At 51.9% G+C, this 21,644-nt stretch overlaps 1 protein-coding gene across 1 annotated transcript in view; it reads left to right on the plus strand.

Moving 5' to 3' along the window:
* Positions 1-21,644, plus strand: part of Kcnq4 (potassium voltage-gated channel subfamily Q member 4) — a 50,697-nt gene that overhangs the window by 14,399 nt on the left and 14,654 nt on the right. Inside the window, exons 2-9 of the mRNA XM_028786639.1 lie at positions 14,814-14,904; positions 15,290-15,416; positions 15,614-15,789; positions 16,444-16,569; positions 16,967-17,077; positions 17,247-17,342; positions 19,284-19,372; positions 20,977-21,138. Of these exons, the coding sequence (XP_028642472.1) occupies positions 14,814-14,904; positions 15,290-15,416; positions 15,614-15,789; positions 16,444-16,569; positions 16,967-17,077; positions 17,247-17,342; positions 19,284-19,372; positions 20,977-21,138 (978 nt within the window). The remainder of the gene's footprint in view (positions 1-14,813; positions 14,905-15,289; positions 15,417-15,613; positions 15,790-16,443; positions 16,570-16,966; positions 17,078-17,246; positions 17,343-19,283; positions 19,373-20,976; positions 21,139-21,644) is intronic.

Raw genomic sequence — 21,644 nt, forward strand, 5'->3', positions numbered from 1 at the left:
AATGGGATAGGGCCAGTGGGGGAAGGGAATGGGGCTACACCATGGACTAATAAGGACCACAAGGTCACAGGGTCTGGCTGTCCCACCACCCTGCCATATTCCAGCACAGGACCCAAGAGTCCCAGAATTGAAATTCAACCTTTGTTGTCCAGATCATTATGAAGGCAGACGTGCCAGGAAGAACAGAACACATTTGTTTAACAGCTTGTTAACTTGATTTAAACTTTTAAATATTTAGACTTCCCATATGTGGGTCTCCATTTGAACTCTTTCTCTGCCCTGCCAGTGTCAGAGGTGTTCTGGTTTTGGTCCTCTCTCCCTCTGCTCAGGCTTCTCAAAGCAACCCCAAGACAACTTCCTCCAGAATGCTCAGGCTTCACAAGGATGGCAAAGTCCTAAGTCACCAGGGTTCAAGCCCTTGGCATCCACTTGGACCAGCCTGGTGGACATGAAGGAACAGGACTGAGCTGCTTTAGAAAATGAATGTCAGTGGAGTGGAGCCGAGGGAGGAACAGCCAGACATGGCACAGACCAGACAGAGAAGACAAAGGTTTCTGAGGGCGGCCAGCTAGGGCTTGAAATCCTAAGGGGCTGGAAGGGTACTCCTCCCAACGTTGAACAGGGATACTTGGGGCTGGAGAGGACCTCCAAGCATGGGAGAGAGCATAGGAATCAATGTGGGAAGTGGACGGAGGCTTTGGGGCTGACATGGGACAAGGGTACTCACACTGGGTTCCAAGTAGACGGGGTGTGGGGCCAGGCCTGACTCCTAGGAGGTCGTGAAGAACCAACTAGAGGGACCAGGCTGAGTCCTAAACTGGCCAGGAGTGGGTAGTGGGGAGCCAGGAGCTAGATTATCTTTATTCTGCCTCCTGAGGGTGCCGGCTCTCTTCTCTGTCTCCCTATATCTCCCACTCCTGTCATGCCACTTGCCCTGGGTTTCTGGACGGGAGGGAACACGCATCACAACTCCCTGTTCCCTTTACAGAGGGGCCGCTAGAGGATTTCCCAGGCTGACTGGCCTGTTCATTCACTCACTCACTCACTCACTCACTCACTCACTCACTCACTCACTCAGTAGTCAAGGGGCTCTAGTGTTCATGCCCGGGGCCTAGCTACCAGGGTACAGAAGTCTATCTATTACCCCTCATACACTGGGCAACAAGGATATTCATGATACCAGCCCAGCACCACCCTCCTTTATAGGAGGAACCCAGGTCTTCTCACTCACCTAGTCTTTGAGCCCCTTACCAGGACCTTCCTGGCTCTGGGGTCTCCAGAAAGGCCCCTAGGAGGGTGGTCAGTCCCTTTGGCTATGGTGGGAGTAAGAGGGGTACCTAGGACTCAATACTACCACAGTACTGACAACACAGATAATAGCTGCTATACAAAGTTTTCTCTGTGAGCCAGCCTCCTTTATATTTCGAAGGTGCTTATTTTCTCTCCATTTTCCAGATGAGGAAATCGAGTCTCAGCAAGCTGAAATGACTTGCTTGAGGTCACACGTGAAGCTCCGACACTAGGAGCCTTTAAGGACGGTGCTATGAGGTGCTGGCTGGCACCTGCTGCCCCGCCTGGGCACTCAGCCTGAGAGTGGAAACCTAGCCCTAGCGCGCTCTCTCCCCTTTCCCCCCTTCTTCCTCGCAGAGGTTGGCATCGTCCCGAGCCTGAGCACTGGGTCCTGCGACCCTGGCCAGAGCAGCACCGGGAAGGCTACATCAGGGCAAGACTCCGTCGTCCCTCCCCCCTTCCCTCGCGCCGTCGGCCTTCCTGGGTGGGCGATCGGTGGCCCGTCGGGGTGTCGAATACACTCTCTCCGCCCCCGGCCTCGGTGACGCCGCAGCACCTTCACACTTTCCGCTTGGCCCGCTGCTCGCCTTTCAGGCCGCAGCGTTTTCAATTGTTAATTTGGAAACGAAAAATAAGCCGGCCGGGCGGGGAGGCCGCGGGGAGGTAACCGGAGCTGCGGCTCCTGGAGTTTGCAGTGGCAAAGCCCCGCCCCATGCTGCCCCGCCCACAAACCACGCCCCTCCCGCTATGCCCCACCCAGGCCGGGATCTGGGGGTCTGGTGGCTCGCACTTTAGAGAGGGTAGAATTCCTTGTGGTAGAAATCTGGCCTGGGCCGGAGGCTGTGCCAGGGAGGGGTCCCTAGGAGCTTCTCCCAAGAACATTTTCCTCTCCTGAGTAGCCCTGCTGGTGTCAGCCTCCTGTGTCCCCAGGTGAACCCAAGCCTTGCACAGGCTTCATGCCAGAAGACCCCTTCCTCCGGGCTGCAGCATCTGGGATCATTGATCCTGTTAGAGAGAGGGAGAAACTGAGTCCTAGAGAGGGACAGATCATGTGTCTTAGGCCCACCAGCCAACACGGAGCTGAATTCAAGCTTGTTCTGGCTGGGATAAGAGCAGGTTCTATCTGCAGAAGACAGGGCAACAGAACCAGAGATGTACGTTGTCCCCTTCCTCTCTGATCTGCACAGCCCTGGGGGCTAATGAAGTTCTGTTTAGTCCACTCTGACTCCTCCTTGATGCCGTCATTCAGAAATGGGAGCGTTCTGGAGGCAGAAGTTGTGCATGCAAATAAAGTAAAAGACCCTCTTCTGGATGACTCCAGGGCTCGAATTGACTTTCTAGAGAACAAGCATCGGGCAGCTTTAGAAGCTGTTCAGAGCCTCACTTCCTGTCCCAGAAGTCAGAGTAGCCAGCTGGACCAGCCAAAAATAAGGCTCTTGGTCCTGGCTCCTGCAGAGGAATACACTGACACTCGGCCAAGTAAGAGTGGAGAACCTGCCCATCTAGGTTCCTGGTGCTGCTTATGCCCCCATGCCACGCCCTCTGGTGCCCCCAGTCCTTATACTTCTTAGAGCCAACAGGCAGGACTTTGCCTTTTAGAGGACTCTGGTCTGCTGGAATTATTGGCTGGGTAGCCCTCCTTAACAAGCAGAAGATACGGAGAGAGTATCTGCAGATAACCTCCCAGCTCCCACCATATGTGGGGCTATGGAACAGCCCCAGCTCCCAGTTTGAACTCACAAGTCCCGTCCCCCTTGCAGGGCTCACTAGCTCATTGCAGGGCTGGTTCTGGGCTTGGGGTGCCTGGGGTGGGGGCCATCAGCTGCCCCAGGTGTGGCCTGGGAGTTTGCATACTGCTTTGCTTCTTCAGACCCACAGGCCTCACTCTGGGTGGGGTCCTCAGTGGCAGAGTCTGCAAAATTCCCAGGCTGGGCTTACTGTTGGCACTTGAGCTCCCCAGGGGGCCCTGCCCTCCCCAAAGCTCCTGTTCCACCCTGTCAGCTCTTGCCAGTTCCTTCGCTCTCAGCTCTGGAAGTACTGAGAACCAAGTGGCTGGGACTAAAATCCCCCCTCCTCCTCAACACAAGCCTGCTGATTCAGAGAACAGAAGGCTCCTTAGAGGTGACCCTGACCCCCTATCAGGCTCAAGTAGCTGGGAAACTGGGAAATCCTTGAACGCAGGGCCACCCAGGTCACATGTGGGAAGGAAGGGCTAAAGCAGGTTCCATCCTGGTCCCTTGGCTTTTAGAAAGGGGGAGGGGGGCAAGCAGGTGCTGAGCAGACAAACAAAAGAACAGTATCCTCAGGACTGAGAAACTCAGAGCCAGGCTTAGTACCAAGTGCAATATAGTGTATGAGCACAGATAGGTAGGGCTCCTTCTGGGACTCAGTTTCCCCATCTAGAAATGAGAAAACTGGAAGATTTTAAAGGAATCTTTAGTGCCCAAAATTAGCCCGGATCTAATCTAGCCATCTCTACTTCTCCTTGAGCAAGTCACAGGCATCTCCTGCTAGGATTGTACCATTATCTTCCCAGCTCAAGGTGGGGCTAATGTTCCTCTTCTCCCAGTGTACCCCACTTCCCTGGTCCCCGCTGCTCCTGCTCACATCCTGTGTCTCAAATGCCACCTCTCTGATCACCTACAACAGTAGCCTCCCCACTCCCACACTGCGTCTCTGTGTCCTTTTTGTCCCTTAATTTTTTTTCCATCACCATTTGATGACTCGTTTATTATCTCCTTCTACCTAGACCATAAGCTCGCTGAAGGCAGGGCTATTATGTGACTGTGCTTGGCTGTGGTCACTGAATGAATAGTAAATGGTTACTGATGAATGAATGGATGGATGGATGAATGAATGAATGAATGAATGAATGAATGGTGAATGAATAATACTTTGTGGTTCTGGGCTATGTCATTTACCCACAATCCCTCCTGCTTCAGGGAGTGTTGAGGTATGGAGTCAGGAGTGCCAGTGTGCTAGGGAGGAGGGGTATACCTTTCCTCAGGAAACTTTCCCAGTATATGTTTGAGTCAGGCACAGGGCATGCACGGTAAAAGGGACAGACCTCCGGAGCTGTGATGGCAGTTATTACAACAGAGCTTTTCATTCCACCATGGAAGTTAGCAAACAGATGGGGTGGAGGGTCAAGGGAGAATGAGATGCACCCACCTAACCAGCCAGATTAGAGGTACACACACATGCCAAGATGGAGAGGCAGAACAAAAAAATGGTGTGGAGAACAAGCAAAGCCCTGGTTGCTATGGTGGTGCTAACCGAGTGGCCTGTGCCGGGACCTTCCTTGCCACCACACTTGAACTGGAGTCACAAGTCAGTGGATTTCACATTAAAGAAACAAAAGCAAGACAGCAGAGATCTTGGTGTAAGTAAAATCCTGTGTGAAGCCCAGCTTGTGAAACTGAGCCAGCTGAATGCATACGGAACTGTTTAGTGGAGCCAGGGGAGAGTTTCTACTGGCCATCTTGCATATGTTTCTCAAATCTGGGCAGCTTGTATTACAGCCCTTAGTTCCCCTTCACTAGGCCTGAGCAGCTAGCTATCAGAGAAGTCAGCGTTGCCCTGCTAGCTCCACAGATAGACAGCCATTTCCTGCTTGTTCCATCACCGGCTTGTGTTGACATATCGTGCAACTCCCTTAAATGCTGCAGAAGGCAGTCTGACTGGTAGAAGCACAGAGAGCAAGTGGAGGTTTGGAGGCTGGTCCAGCTGGGAAAAGATGAGGCTCTTCATTAAGCTATTAGCCTATTTTCTGTTACTATAACAACATACTCGAGGCTAGGTGCTTCATAAAAAGAAAGAGCTGTGTTTAGCTCATAATTCTGCAAGTTTAAGGAATGTCAATAGCATTAGTTCAAGTCTATTGAAGGCCTCATGGGTGATAATATCACAATCATGTGTGTGTGTGTGTGTGATCACATGGTAGGATAGGAAGCCAAAGACAGTTCAAGGAGAACGATGCTAATGCCTCTGAGGTCACGCCCTCGATGATCTAACAACCTTCCACCAGGCTCCACCTCATATTATTGCCACACTGGGGATCAAGCTTCACACCACGAACCTTTTGGGGATGGCCTCATGTAAACCATAGCACTCAAGTGCCTTGTCCACAAGACACCAATTTCCGTGCCGTGTGTTTTAGAGCATCTGGCTCAAGAATGATTGGCATAGGAGGTGACGAACAGTAAGAAAAGGGGATGTTACAGAGTCTTTATAGCCAGGAGTACGTCTGAGATTCATGGACTAGAGAAGGGAAGGTGGCTTCAGGGCCATCAACACTGCTCTCTGTGCCTCTGCCCCTTACCTCTGTGGCTCATGGTTTCCTGTGGAGACAGAAGCTGATTGGGGGCTGGAGGCTGGTGAGGTGGCTCTGTGAGGAGTGTTTGATGCACAAACAAGAGGACCTGAGCTTGGATCCCCAGCACCCATAAAGAAAAGTGGGTGAGGTCACATGTGCCTGTGACTCCAGTGCTGGGAATGGGGGCAGAGATGGGAGGGACTCTAGGAGCCTGCTGGCAGCCCACCTAGCTGAAAGATGGTGAGCTCTAGGGTCAGTGAGAGACCCTGTTTCAAGGGATTAAGGTGGAGAGTGACATAGTAGGACATTTGGAATGTCCTTTGACCTGTGCACATGTGCACCTGAGTGGGCACATGTACTCATGTGTATACCCTCCCACAAACACCTTTTTTTAAAAAAAAAAGAATCCTTTTGGCTCTGCCCAACTTCTGTACTTACACACATGTAAGTACATAGGCATGGAATCATCCCAGGACCTTCCATGAGGAGGAGCCCTGCTGGGCTGAGAGGGCTCCAGTGCCTCAGAGGTGGGTCAGCCCACAGCAAGCAATTCCAGTTTCTAATGGAGCCAGCTCAAGGGGTCAAGTTTTTGCAACTTGTCCAGCTAAAGGGAATGTGTTTTCTAATTGGTCCTCCAATAGGAGACATTTTCTTCATAGTTTGCACTATGTGCTGGCAGCTGCTGTCCCTCCAGGGACATCCTTGGAGAAAGTAGAACTGAGCTAAGTCTCTCCCTCTCACTGCCCTGCTGGACAGTCATAAAGCTGAAGGAACCTTAGCTGTTACTGGACTGTTTCTCCTTCGTGTTACAGACAGGGAAACTAAGGCTCCTTTAAGACCTCATTCCATCCCTGAGCCCCGTTATGGACCTCTGGCCCAGAGATGCAGCCTTGCCAGCAGCAGCCTTGTGTGGGGCCCTGGGTCACGTGTTCTTACTCCCTCTGCCATATTTAGAATCGCTGGATCAGGGGAAACTCTCCTCCCAGCCCTTGAGGATTCTTGGAAAGAGCCTCACCCTGAGGCTTAATGCTGCCCCCCATCAGAGCCCCAACCCACAAGAGAAAGTAAGTATCCTCTCTCTTTAGAGGACGGTGGGACCCTCTAGGCTTTTCTGGACCCCAACCTCCATCTCCTTGACAGGATATGCCTGTCAAATCTAACTGAAGTCCTTTCTTCAGCATCAGCTCTGGTTTGGGGCTCAAGAAATACTTTTCAGTAGACAGGAAACAGGGGTCATGACCTCTGCCCTTTAGGAATCTTGGCTGAGTCATGACATTTTGGCACCAGGGTCTCCCAGCTGAGGGAAACACAGCAGCTCTGTTCTGGGGGTCCTAGTCTGGAGAGCAAAATGTCACATACTGCCAGGCCAGAGGCAAATATTAGGGAGTCAGCTGGCTGCTAGGCAGGTCCCAGGCACTGACTGGCAAGGCTCAGGCTGGGGACAGGACTTTAGAAAGATGGAAGGATGGAAAGATGGAAGGAGGTCTTGGAGGAAAGAAGGCAAAGGGCCTAGGTCTGATTTGGTGAGGGAAGCATCCCCTCATTTCACCCACATAGGCTGCTTCATCACTGGATAAACAAACCTGAAAAAAAAAAACAGAGAAACCAAACTGCCTCTTCAGCTCTGATAAAATCCCACCTCCTCTGAGTTCCTGGGTACCCACACTTAGCTCCCTCTCCTGACCCAGCCTGGTCCGACTGAACTGCCTCCTGCCTCTCTCTCCTTCACCCTGGGAATCCATCCTTAGCTTACTCCATGGTCCAGGCTTCAGCTCCCTTTTCTCCTGGCTCCTCCCACTCCTGTTTTCTCATTTGAGAGAGATTCCAGTGTCCATCTTTCTCCAGCTTGCCTTGGCCTTTCTCCTTTGCAGTCCTGGCTCACGGAATCCACTCCTACTCTCTCTCCACCTGGGCCAGCTCAGGTCATTCTCTGCCTGTGAAGCTGCTCGTACCCAGGGACCAACATGTCACCAAATCCAATAGACATTATCAGGGCTTGGACACTGCCGTCCTCTCCTCCTCCTCCACACTTGCTTCTCTTGACTTCTGTGCCTCTCTTCTGTTTCCTTCCCATCTCCCTGGAGGTATTCTTTTGGTCTGGACAGAGGCCTCTCCCTTCACCCTGCTGGGGTGACACTGGGTCCTCCTCTTAACTTTGCTGCAGTTCCTATGTGTTACTGAGTGATTTCACCAGCCCAGTGTCCTTGCCCAAAACAGAGCGGCCACTCGGCCTCATTGTCCCTAAGTTCCGCTTGCTATGATACCGCCAGTCCATTCACTTCTCTGTTCTCTGTTGCTGCTTTACTGGTCCAGGCCTCCATCATTTCCCAGATGAGTTATCCTGGAGCTCCTAGTCAGTGTCTGACCTGCATGTCAGTCCTATTCCACGGTCTAGCCCAGGGGTTGGTCCTGAAACACAAAGTGGGATATTGACATTTCCTTTCTCTGAACTCCCCAATGGCTCCCATTGCCTTTAGGATCACATTCAAGTATCAGAGGGTGCTCTCATAGATCTGACCCTCTCTGTGTTCCCCACTGGGTCAAGAACCTTCTGGGCTGACTTCCCACAGACACCTACATCTTTGCATACCCTACTTCTTCTGTCTGGGTCACCCCTGACCCTCTCTGGTTACCTCTCCACTTTAGCTGAGCTGACATCAACCTCCTTAGGACAGTCACCAGCTCTCCCAGTGTGTCCCCACTGTTATACTTGCCATGTCTTGGGATCTGGATTATTTAGTAAATTCGACTGACTGTAGATGAGATTAGTGTTTATGAAGTGAGTGTGGTTCAGTGAAATTAGAGGCAACCTCTTCCTACTGTGAGACCCTCTCACATCCTCTAAACACATCTCTTCTCGGCGTGTTTCTAGGATTCCTGGAATTGAGCTGATCTTCTCCCTTCCCATCCCACTACTGAAGAATCACCAAGCTGATAAGAACCTTCAGTGATGTGACCGTTCGGTGTCCCTTACCTCTGTGTTGTGGGCAGGGAGGGAACTTAAAGCCCAGAGAAATTCTTTGAACTTGTGTCCGGGTGGTCTTGGGCTCAGGTTTTGTATTATGACTTTGGGAAAGCTAACACCCTCCCCCTTGTTTTTAATAAACAGCTTGTTGATAAGTCTTAGTCCATAGCATAACTCTTGTTAATGTGTATACTTCTGCACTCACAGACTGGCATAGCCTGTAACCTCACTTGTGTGCCTGGGATATCATGGTAGGGATTGAGGGGATTTTATGGAGAATATGTGTCTGGGGGTTTGGTACTGTGTTGTACCAATGAGAAGCCCTGGGCCACCTGGAGCAGTTATGGTTGTAATTTGGGATCGTACATCAGACTAGTGATGAAGTTGATGTTGGCCTAACACCTGGCTCCCTGACCGCCACAGTCCTGGCCGTTTCTGGTGGTGATCTGAGGACGTAAGAACTGCCATTGTTTTACAGGTGCTGATTTGGCACCAAGTGTGGAAGCTCATGCCTGAAATCCTAGCACTCGGGAGGCTGAGGGAGGGGGATCTTGAGTTCCAGGTTTGCCTGATACACAGTGAGACCCTGTCAAAAGGAAAAACAAACAAAACCCTGCATTGGCTAGTAATCGAGCCCCATTTCCACCTTGAACTTACTGAATCAGACATTGTCAAGGAGATACTCAGAAATCAGCATTTTTTTTTTTTTAAAAAAAGACAAGGTCTCCCAGTACTCAAGGATGACCTTGAGCTTTGCTTTCACCACGTGAGTGCTGGGATTACAGGCATGTGCCACCATTGACAAGCCTTCCAGGGGTTCTTATGTCCTCTGTAGTTTGATAGCTGTGGACCTAAGCAAATATCTACCTTTCCTCCCTAATCTTCCTAAATGCATAGGGGAATAGTTGCAGAATGGGGGGGGAGGTATAGGGGACAGGAAGGACTGTAATAGATCTGGCTAGCCTACACACTGCCCCCATCTGGCACACCTCTAACTCCTGGTTGGCCAAGGGAGTACATAGGTCCATGTGCCTGAGATGGGATGCATAAAGATGCAGCAGCAGAAGCCTCTAGTCCCTGCTAGGGAGATCGCAGAAGTCCCAGGCTAGCCAGCACCAGCATACCACTTAGCTGGAGAAACTGAGGTCCCAGAGGGTCGGAGACAATCCTGGAGCAATCCTGTTTGTCCTATGATGAAGTCATAAGCCAGTGCAGCAGACACACCCAGACTTCCTCTACCTCCTAAGCTGTAAACATCTGAGCTTGTGTTTCTCTGGGAGCATCTTTGTGTGATGACTGCAGCCAAGGCAGCCTCGAGGCCAGAGGCTGCAGAGGTTCTAGCCCCAACTCTGCCACCAAGTGGGATCCTAAGTAAATGTGTTAGTCCTGGGCCTCATGTCTTCATCTTGAAGATAGGAATAATTATTCAGGGCCAAGAACAGTGTGTTGTTCATCATCAGAGCTAGTAGATCCTTTCAAATGAGTTGAAGACCTAGGATAAGGAAATTCCCTTCTCTGCCAGTGATTAAGGGAAGGGAAGGTGAAATTCAGGATTTTGTTGTTGCTTTAGACAGAGTCTTGCTATGTAGCCCAGGCTGACATGGAACTTACTAGGTAGATCAGGCTGGCTTCTAACTTGTGGTGATCCTTTTGCCTTCAAAAGTGCTGGGGCTATAGGTTTACACTGCTACTCCTGACAATTCAAGGGACTTGTAAGCAGTGTTTGCCCAGTGGAGCTGGCCAAGGTTAGGGGCAACTTAGAAAAGATGCTGGGAAGTCTGTTCAGTCTGGATGGATGGTCTGAGTTTCAAGAGATTTGTCAATTGGTTCAAAATGGGCCCTTTGGTTTAGCGACAGGGTTTTTGATGTTGTTTTCTCGGTGCTATGAAATCAGTCAGGAAAGGGAAGAAGGATGGTGTATGAGGCCACTGTTTTAGAGAGAGGATGCCTGAGAAGGGCCTCATCAAGGAAGTGGTGTGTGAGCAGGCACTCAGGTGAGTAAGGGAGCAATAATCAAGCAAACCAGCAAAGCCAGCAAAGTGGAAATTCTTAGATGAGCTACTGGCAGGCTCAGGGACGGTGGAAGTGCACGGACTGAGAGAGCAGAGAGGATTAGATGCGGGGTGGGCGGGCAGGCGGGGTGGGAGTAGGTGATGTGTGGAGCTCCAAGGGGACCGGATGGTGGGGGCATGGTCAGGACGGGGGAGCTGGTCTGATACACACCATCCCTGAGCCACCAGGCCGGAGGAAAGGAGATCTTATGGCACATTGGAATTCTAGCTTAAAACATGTTTGGTTCCAGGGGCCACCAGATATCCAAGAAGAATCTTTGAGCTGGTAGGACATATGAGCTGGGCTCTCAGGAAAGCCTGCCATGGTTTCACACCCGCTAGGTACAGAGGTGAATATAGTAAGGGCTAGGGGTAGGACTGAAAGGGATACTTTTTTCTTGTTTGTATTGTTCAGAAAACTGTATTTAAAAATATGTCACTGGTGCTGGACACAGTAGCTCATGCCTACGAACCTTACTAGTCCAGAGGTAGGAGGATTAGCAATGGTACCTGGGTACTAAGGTCAACCATCTGAGCCAACTGTGAGTCTGTCATCTGATATTCCCCACCCCCAGTTCTGTAGAAAGTTCAGTTGGCTCGACCTTTAGTGTGTATCAGACCAGCTCCTTCGTTTGAGCCTAAACAGTGCAGGGAAGCCCTATATCAAAGATATATATACATACACAAATATTAATTATTTTAATATTAATGTTAATACATAGTAATAACTGATGATACTGGGAACCAGTGGGATGGCTCAGTGGGTATAAGCACTTGCTGATAAGCCTGGCGCGCGCGCACACACACACACACGCACACACAATATATATATGAATACTTGCCATCAAGCTGACAAGCTGAGTTTGATTCCCAGGAACCAAACAAAAGAAGGAAAGAAACAATTCATACAAGTTGTCCTCTGATCAGACACCTGCTATGGCATACACGCACACGCACACACTTATGCTTAGGCATTTGAGACTCACCTTGTTAATATAGCAAAGACTCCTCCTCTCAAAAAGATTGGGGGGTGGGGCTGGAAAGATGACTCAGAGGTTAAGAGCTCTGGTGTTTAAGAAGACCCACATTCTGTTCCAACATCCATGTGGTGACTAATGACTATCTGTACCTTCAGTTCCAGAGGAACCAACATCTTCTTCTGCCCTCCTCTGCTACTGTATGTACATGGTGTGCAGACATACTTGCAGGCAAAATACCTATACACATATTGCTCCAGTAGAGACCCCAAATTCAGTTTCCATCACCCACATTACACAACTCACAACCACCTATAAGTCATGTTTCAGGAGACCTAGCACCCCCTTCTGGCTGCCACAGGCATCTTCACCCATCTGCACATCCTCCATCACCCCACACATAATAAGATTACAAATAAATCTTTTAAAATGTTAGAAACTTGTCTCAGTCACTGTTCTACGGCTGTGAAGAAGTACCATGACCAAGGCTACTCTTATAAAAGAAAGCACTTAACTGGGGGCTTCCTTACAGTTTCAAAGGTTAGTCCATTTTTCTCATGGAGAGGGGCATGGCAGCATGCAAGCAGCACGCAGGCATGGTGCTGGAGAACTACCTGAGCACTAAGTCCTGATCCCCAGACAGGAGGCAGAGGGGGAGAGGGAGAGGGAGAGGGAGAAGGAGAAAAACAGACTAACTAGTTTTAGGTGTGTCCTGGACTTTTGAAACTCAAAGGCCACCTCCAATGACACACCTCCTCCAACAAGGCCACCTTAATCCTTCCAAAACAGTTTTACCAACTGAGAACCAAGAACTCAAATATAGGAGCCGGGGGGGGGGGGGCAATTGCATTTAAACCACCACAAGACATAGGGTCTAAATATGGAGCTGAATAACTCAGCCCTTGCCTAGAAAGCCCTGGGTTTGATCTCTAGCACTGGCAAACAAATAAATAAATGAAGGTACATTAGTTTGTTATTCTCTAAGTAATCCATATTCATTCTAAAAAAAAATCTTAAGAAGCACAGATAAGCAAACAAACAAAAGCCAAATCCCTTCCTTCTTGCCTGCCATTATCAGTGCAGGCACAAGAGGCATCTCTTCTTAAACAGCAGGAGCACATGAGCCTTGAGGTTTTATAATCAGCTCCTTTCACTTGAGTCTCTTGTGGATAGTTGATACCTGTGTAACTATTGAAGTGGCAAGAAAACAATAAAAAATAAAATAAAGGGAAAGAATTCCAGAAGTGCTCATCAGAAAGCTACGTATACCCACAGCTGCCTGAGGTCTTGGGCAGCTGAGAAAGGCAATACCAACACTGTGTGGGCTGCGGCTCCCATTCCAGGCAGCCTGGCTGCTGTAGGCCCTGTGGTTAGTGACCGACTCTGAGGGCTGGGGCACATACTTCCCTCTGAGCTTGTCTTGTATCTCTGCTGACTCAGCTTTGGCCTGGATCGGGCTGCAGAAGCCTCCTTCATTCATCTGAAACCCTTTACCGGCAGCTGCTTCTTGCCTCCTTGATCCAGGGGTATTTCCTGTGATGTAGCCTCAGATGCTGACCTCCAAGGAGATGTAAGTGGGCCAGGGCACAGCCAAACCCTACTTTCAACTGTCAAACACCCCTTACAGAGAAGGAGGCTGGCCAGAAGAGATCAATGGTTTTCCTAGGTGTACACACACATGCACACACACACACACACACACACACACACCATGAGATGTGCACACATGCATGAACAGAAATAAAGATAAGTAGAAAGAGACTTGGAATGGGCATGGGGTTGCACACTTGTGACACACTAGAACTTGTGAGACAGACTGGAGGCTAGAGTTCAAGGCCAGCCTGGGCTACACAGTAAGACCCTGCCTCAAAAAATTAACAGAAGAAAGAGCAACCCCTGGGGCACATACAAGAAAGTGGTCTCTTAAAGGGATCTTGAAGAAGGAGCCGTGAGTAGGACGCAGAGGTTCTGGGGAGCATGTAGAGTTTGTACAGGGCTGAGGGGTGTGTGAGGCCCAGGTGGATCTCAGCAATAGAGATCACACACACATACACACAGAGGATACATTTCCAGGGAAGAAGCTCGTCCCTTCTGGTGTTTTCTGGGGCAGGTGGGTGCTTTAGTGTTCCAAAGAGTCCACACTGCCCTCGCTGTATCTGCAGCTCTCCCATGTGTATACACGCCTCAAGGCATCTGCTTATGGCCTCTCCCCACTACCTCTGTGCTAGGGAGTTGGGACGCCTGGCTCCAAACTCAGGTCAGCCCTGGAAATACATAGCAACCTTAAGTGAACTCTATTTCTTGCTGGGGGCCATAGTTTCTTCATGTGTAGCTGACAAGGAGAGTGTTGGATGAGCTAGGTTCTAGTTCTTTCCAAAAGGGCTACTTGGTAGCTTCCCACTGCCCACAGGGTGGTTTCAGAACTTAGTTTCCAACTCCTCACTGCCTGTTCTCATTTTTCTTTTCCTTCACCTCTGTGTTGCTACTTCCCTGCCTACCCTGTCCCCCTTCTTTTTATTTACGGGGTGGTGGTGGTGGTGGTGGTAGTGGTTGGTGTGGTATGTGTGTGTGTACTCGCACATGTGCTCATGCATGTGTCATGGGTGTGAATGTCCGTACTTGTGGAGACAACAGGAGGACATTTGGGCCGTATGATATCGCTATCTGCCTTATTGCTCTGAGACAGGGTGCTCTAGAAGTCCCAAAGCTCACTGACTAGCTGGCCCATGAGCTTCTGAGAGTTGCCTGTCTCTGATCCCAATACCAGGGTTATAGACTCATGTGGTCATGCCCAGCCTTTTTACATGCGTATTTGGGATTCAGATGCAGGACCTTAAGCTTGTACAGTGAGTGATCTACTGCTAAGCTGTCTCCCCAGCCCCTTTCTTCTGTAGCTGACTCATTATGAATTCCATAGAAACATGGAGGCAGAGCAGCTGTCTGAGTTGAGGCCACAGCTTCTGAGCTCTGCTGGAACACTTCCTTCGGACCTTAAAATGGAGCCCAGGGCCAAGTCGAGTGGGTGGCTGAGCCAGGGGAAACACTGAGCCTCTATGTTCTCTTTCCAGCTCAGAAAAAAACTGGGAGGCCTCCTCCCTGAGCTTCAGTCACACCAAGGTCCTCTGGAGAGGGCTTGGGTGGTGTCTGAGCTCAGCATCCCACAGTCATCCCCTTCCCCTTGCCATCTAACCTTCCTGGTCACCCTCTAATTGCAGATTTTTGCTAGTCTTCAGCTGCCTGGTGCTGTCTGTGCTGTCCACCATCCAGGAGCACCAGGAACTTGCCAACGAGTGTCTCCTTATCTTGGTGAGTGCTGGGAGCCCCCCTTAGATTCTCCTTCACGGGAGAGCAGCACAGGAGTAGGCTCCAATCTGCACCCGAACAGAAACAAACCTCACCAACAGAAGGCCTTCCACCGAAGGAGAGCTGTTCTCGTTGTCACTGAACCAGGGCTAAGAGTCTAGAATGGCAGGAAGGCTGAGGGCGGGGAGAAGAAAAAATCCAGCGTCTTATGAAGCTAGACACTTGTGTAAGAGGGCAAACGGGCTTCTGTTCTTCCTAGAGGACAAAAGGGAGGGTAACCTCCCCACTGGAACCCTCTCCAAGCTTTCCAGGAATAAGAGGGACCTAACCAGGTGTTGGTGTACCTGGCTCAGGAGAGGGCTCTGATCTGGGTCCTGGTTCCCCACAGGAATTTGTGATGATCGTGGTCTTTGGCTTGGAGTATATAATCCGCGTCTGGTCGGCCGGATGCTGTTGTCGTTACAGAGGATGGCAGGGCCGCTTCCGCTTCGCCAGGAAACCCTTCTGTGTCATCGGTATAAAGCCTTTCTTACTGTGCCCCATTCCAAACCTCAAGAAAGCGTTTTGATACCAGCCTTGACCCCGACCCTGGTTTCTCATGAATTTTAGTGGACCTTCCCTATCTGCACCCCACCCACTTAATGTCCCAGGAGTCCCAGACCCCAGGTCTTGACAAGGGGTCGACTGGTGACTTCAACACCCTGCCCTGCAGACTTCATCGTGTTCGTGGCCTCCGTGGCTGTGATTGCGGCAGGCACACAGGGCAACATCTTTGCTACATCCGCGTTGCGCAGTATGCGCTTCCTGCAGATCCTGCGCATGGTGCGTATGGACCGCCGCGGCGGCACCTGGAAGCTGTTGGGGTCGGTGGTCTATGCGCACAGTAAGGTGAGGCTGGAGAAAAGTGAGGAGAACCAAGCTCCTGGACCCTAGGCACAAGCAAGAGGCGGAGCTGGGGCGGGCCAAATTGGGGCGGGCACCTAGGGCTGTAGCCAGACCGGGCTGGCCTCGTCAGGCACTGATGGGGGCAGTTAGTGAGGGATGGGGCATACAGTTGGGCAAGTACAGTTGGGGTGTAACAGAAGCGTGGCTTGTCTGAGATATGGGGCTGGAGCTTAGCAGGGATGAGACTTAATAGAAACTAGAGGAGGGGCCTACGTTAGGGGTCGAGGCGTCTGGAGCCATCAGGGGCGGGGCTCAGCCAAGGCCAGAGAGGTAGGGCTTAAGGGTCACATCGGGAAGCCCCTAGGTTAGGAGAGAACTGTTCCCAATGGAATGAGGGAACTGGATAGGTGCTAAGGGTGAGGCTGGGAAGGGATCAGACGGAGCTCCTGGGTTGAAACCTGAAAGGCGGAGCTAGAATGGCAGAGCACAGTAGGCCTAGAGAAGGAGGCCTGAGCCGCCACGATGAAGGACAGGCCTGGGAGTCTGCCTTTCGGGGTTTCAGAGAAGGCCGGGCAAGGGCTTCTTCCTTGAAGAAGGGGGCGACTGGAGAAACAGCCTTATCCCCGGACTGGTAGGTGCCCCTCCTCTTTCCCCCAGGAGCTGATCACCGCCTGGTACATCGGGTTCCTGGTGCTCATCTTCGCCTCTTTCCTCGTCTACCTGGCTGAGAAGGATGCCAACTCTGACTTCTCCTCCTATGCCGACTCGCTCTGGTGGGGGACGGTGCGTGAGGGTCTGTGCAGGGCTGCCCTTCCCCCTAGAAACATCCCCAGACACTTCCCAGGTTCTGTCCTCTTATGATGCCCGACTCAGGGTTGGCCCATCCTTGTCTCTTCACACTAAGGCTCCTGTGACCAGTCCCTATGCTTGTCCTTCCCACTCTGTGGGACCTGCCTGTGCCCTCATATCCAGCCCTACACTCAGCCCTTGTGACCTGTACTGCTTTTTCCTGATTAGTGTGAGAAAGAAATCCATCTGAGAAGTCCTTGAGACCAATCCCTATGGTTGTAGAGGAAGCCCTTCCCTTGTTATTAGTTTTCCACCTGAATTTGCTGTACCTCCAAGTCCTTGTGTCAGGTCCCTGTGCCCAGTCCTATGAGTAACCTGTTTGTATCTCCAGATTACACTGACGACCATTGGCTATGGTGACAAGACGCCACATACATGGCTGGGCAGGGTTCTGGCTGCTGGCTTCGCCTTACTGGGCATCTCCTTCTTTGCCCTGCCTGCCGTGAGTTCCCTGCTGGTTGTTGAGGGAGGCTGGAACCAAGACCTGAGCAGCCTAGTCCTAAATTTACCCTGGGCAGCCTGGGGTGTCCCAGATGGACAGGTACGGGAACATCCTAGTAGCCTCTTGTCCTCTTTGCCACACTACCTGCAGCCATGTTTTATCCCCATAGGGCATCCTGGGCTCTGGCTTTGCTCTGAAGGTCCAGGAGCAGCACAGGCAGAAGCACTTTGAGAAGCGGAGGATGCCAGCAGCTAATCTCATCCAGGTACACGATGCTTAGGCAAGCCTGTGCTGTGTCAGCCCTGTGTGCTGATCTGTGGGTTCCAAACTTCCAAACTAAAACTCTCCTTCAACATTAAGAGAGGGTGGAGACTTCTGGGGGACTGCATGCCACATTATAGACAGAGCTGGGATGTTGGCAGCAATATCAGTAATGCCCCCCCAACCCTGCAGCAAATACCTGCTTTTGAACTCCCTAGACCACTGTTGCCAGCTCTGGCCATAACTTGGGATGGGGAGAGAGCCTGGGGCAAAAGGCGTCCATCTCGTGATGGAGACTTAACTCTGCCATCCTGAAACCGTCAGCCTGCTCCACTCCCAGCACCTCGATACAGTCACTGCGTCCTAAGGAACTCATGCAAGAAGATGATCCCGGGCTAGACTTTTAGAATTGCCAGCATTTAATAGGCAGCTGAAAAGGGCCAGCCAACGAAATAGAGGGAGAGTGGCCAGAGATGGGAGCAGGTGTAGGAAGCCAGGAGCGTGTGATCTCTGTTTCCCTCAGTGTGATGGAGGATCTGGGTGGACTCTGATCTGTGCGTCTCTCACCATTGCCTTGGCTCCCCTCCAATGTAGGGGCGTGCAAGAGAACTCCCTGTAGGAAATAGTCGAGGGGTACTGACACAGCATACCTCTGCCTGCTCCCCAGCACACCACCCTCTGACCCCCCAGACCCAAGCCTGACTCGGCTCCTCCTTATCTCTCCTTCCCAGGGTGTAACCCTTTCTCCATCCCTGCTATCTCCAACCACCAGTCTGGCCTTTCCTTCTTAACATCCCTTGGGGCACAATGGCCGCTGTCCTCTGGGAACTGGCCTCCCGAGGGGCATTGTAGGGGCAGGCAGCTGGCACTGTCCATGCCGAGAGACAGCTGGCATTGTGGTGCCCATAATTAATGAGAGCTCTGGCAGCTGCTGCCCTGACCATGCCAGGGACCCAGGCAAGCAGGAAGTAAAAATATTTCTGTCTTAGGAAGGCGCCAGGCTGGTGAGGTCACTTGTGGCAACCCCTTAAGGACAAGAGGCACCCAAAGGAGGGGGGCATCCAGGGCTGGTGTGATTCTGCTTTGTCCTGTCTGTTTCTGTATCTCCCTGTCCTGGTGGATCAATCCGTTCCCGAGCCTTCCCAAATTCCTCTCTTCATCTGGAGGATGAGGGACAGTTTTGCTTCTCATTTGACTGTAGTTCCTTCTGCTGCAGTGTCCGCAGCTGCTGAAGAGTTGGTGGTCAATAATCTTGGCCTCTCTCTCTCTCTCTCTCTCTCTCTCTCTCTCTCTCTCTCTCTCTCTCTCGGGCCCTAGTAGTCCCATGGTAGCAGTAGGCAGCTGATGAAACTACAGCGGACTTGCTGTTTGTAAAGTCATTCACTTAGTCAACATTCCCTCCCCAAACATTTGCAGAACCACCCACGCGTGCCAGATACTGTACTTGGCACTGAGGATGCAGCAGTGCCCGTGATGCAACTTATGAAGAAAGACACTAACCAGACACTGTGAATGTGTATTTAGCTAAGGGAGCTAACAGAAGGGCTTAAAGGAACCTGGACATGAGTGTGCCAGGCACTATGCTTAGCATTGGGCAGATATCTATTCGTTTTGACCACACAACACTCTGTTAGGTCAACAATGGTCAGTTTGTTCTGCATGGGAGAATGGATTAGAAACCCATGCCTATCTGACCGCAGACCCCAGCTCTTACCCAGTGCTTGTAGGTCCCTGGCTCTGGTGCCAATTTAATGGGTCACCTTGAGGAAGTCGTTTCTCACTAAGTCTTGATTTCTTGGCTGGCCCTGCTGGTAGCTGTGGGATTAGCCTTGGCCTCTGGTCCTGGCATCACTCTCAGCTGGCCTGGGACTGGGTTCCTTCAGGGGCAGAGGGCTGGTGGGTGGCTAAGGACTTCTATGACACTCCGTTCTCCCTCTGCCTCTAGGCTGCATGGCGCCTGTACTCCACTGACACAAGCCGGGCCTACTTGACAGCCACCTGGTATTACTATGACAGTATTCTCCCGTCTTTCAGGTAGGTGCTGCTGGAGTAGAAAAGGGTAGGGGCTGGCACTAATGCCCCTTGAGAAGATGCCTTCAGGGTTGAAAAAGGAGATAGCTCCCAGCAGAGCATTTGGGACTAGTTCTTCAGGTCCTGCATAACTTGGAGCCTGGCTGGTCCTCTCTCCAACTCTTCAGTGTCCACTGGTCCCAGAGTATGGATGCATCTTTGCCTGTGAAACTGAGCCCCACTCATGGAGTGCTGGCAATCTTCATGCTCACCCATAGATGCTGCCACCCAGGGAAGCTACACTAGCTCATCTCCCCTCAGTCCTGAGTCGGGGACATATTAGCTTGTACCGACCAGTGCAGCTGGTTAGAGAGGGTGCTATGCAGAAATATGTATACTTGCCCCAGAGCCGCTGATCGTGACTGTGTGGCCCCTCTTACTGTTGTGGCCAGCAGTCTCTGAGGCCAGCAGTGGGTCTGCTCTGCTGGTCCCAGGCTGGGCTGAGACTGAATGGGGGCGGCTCTGCGCTGGAAGTTATTAATAGCATCATCAAGGTGTGTGGAGCCAGGTGCCTGGCCAGGCCCTGGGGCAGGAGTGAAGACTGCAGAGCCGGCTTGGTTGGCTCAGTCCCATGGGCAGGATGGCATGGAGTGCGTGCTAGTCCAGGCTGCTGTGCTCAGCGCTTCTCTCCACAGTCACTGCCTCATTAGTTACCTTTGAGCAGCTGTTGCGTGATCCCACTTGCCCGCACCCGCACCTGGCCCCCTCTTGCTCCCCCCTGTCCCCCAGGCTTCCCAGGGGAGGAGCAGGAGGTAGGTCTGGAAAGGGGGGCTCCCTACATCACTCCTCCCTCTCCCCATCTCCACAACTGGCAGAGGCAAGCTCCAACCTCAGAGGTAGGACCGGAGGCTGGATTTGAAGCAGCCCCTTTACAGAGGAAATTATAAGGAATCAAGACCAAGCCAGAAAGGGAGCAGGGACTGGATGCTTAGAAATTGGCAAAGAAGTATGAGTGTGTGTGTGTGGGGGGGGAACCTCTAGATGGGGTGGCCTGGGTTTTCTAGTAAGAGGAACAGAGCTTGGGCTGGTGATTTGGGCTCCATTGGAAAAGCAGGTGAGGGGTGGGTGCCTTCCCGATTATGGCAGTAGTAAATGACCCGGAGAGTTAGTAGATAGCCAACCTGACACCATCTCCAGGGACTCCATGGTAGGAGGAACGCTACAGGGAAGGGAAGCTGGGCCGGCCACCCTATCAAATCTGTCTTTAGCTCCAGTCTCCTAAAACCCAAGTCAGCTTGGGAGACTGAGGATCTCGGAGCTGCTAATGGCTGCTCGGTAGGCATGGCTCCATGGTGGGGAGCAGAGTCAGCTAGATTGGAGCTCCCTCTTTGTGTGGGTGCTCTGGACTTATGCCTAACCTAGACTCCTTCCGATTTCCCAGAAACTTCTGCAGAGGGGGAGAAAGCTAGTCTCTCCACCCTGCCTGTTCTGGCCCGTGGTGTTTGTGAGCACCCTTAGAAGGTAGCTCAAGACTTGGCAGGACTCAGCTCAGTAGCTCTGGGCCCACTGGGTGAGGTGGGAGGTGTCCCCAAGGCCCTGACTGTAGCTGATGGCGCCCTCTCCTGCAGAGAGCTGGCCCTCTTGTTTGAGCACATACAACGGGCCCGCAATGGGGGCCTACGGCCCCTGGAGGTGAGGCGGGCGCCAGTACCTGATGGAGCGCCCTCTCGCTACCCGCCCGTTGCCACCTGCCACCGGCCAGGCAGTGCCTCCTTCTGCCCTGGGGAAAGGTAGGGGCCCCGTGAGGCCACCACCACCTCTTGCTTCTCTTCCTCTTCCGTTTTCTGTTTCACCCTCTCTCAGACCTCTTCCAGCCACCACATGGGTGTATGGACCTGTTTGGGGGATTCTCTGGCATTGTTGTGAGGCCTGGTAGTTGTCGTCAGATGGCCAGACAGGTACAGACGGAGGGCCCTCTCTAGAGAGGCCACAGTGGAATTACCTTTCCATTCTCTGGGTCTCCCAGGGTCTGAGAGGGACAGCTGTCCACATCACTCCTTCCTGTCACCTCCATCGTTCATACCATTGTCCTCTTTCTTTCTCTGTTTCCACGTCCCCACCCACCCCCATTCTTCTATCCCTGCACCCCCATCCCTCCCGGGAAGCTGGAGAGAGGAGGAGGCCGCTGGCCCCAGGTGCTTACGGCTCAGGTAATCGAGGGCGCGGTTCTGTTCTGGGGTGCGAGGGCAGGGATCCCCTCCCCCAGCATGCTCACTGACCATGCTGAACACACCTC

This window comes from Grammomys surdaster, unplaced genomic scaffold (assembly GCF_004785775.1).
Source record: "Grammomys surdaster isolate TR1022 unplaced genomic scaffold, NIH_TR_1.0 100, whole genome shotgun sequence".
Taxonomy (NCBI): Eukaryota; Metazoa; Chordata; class Mammalia; order Rodentia; family Muridae; genus Grammomys; species Grammomys surdaster.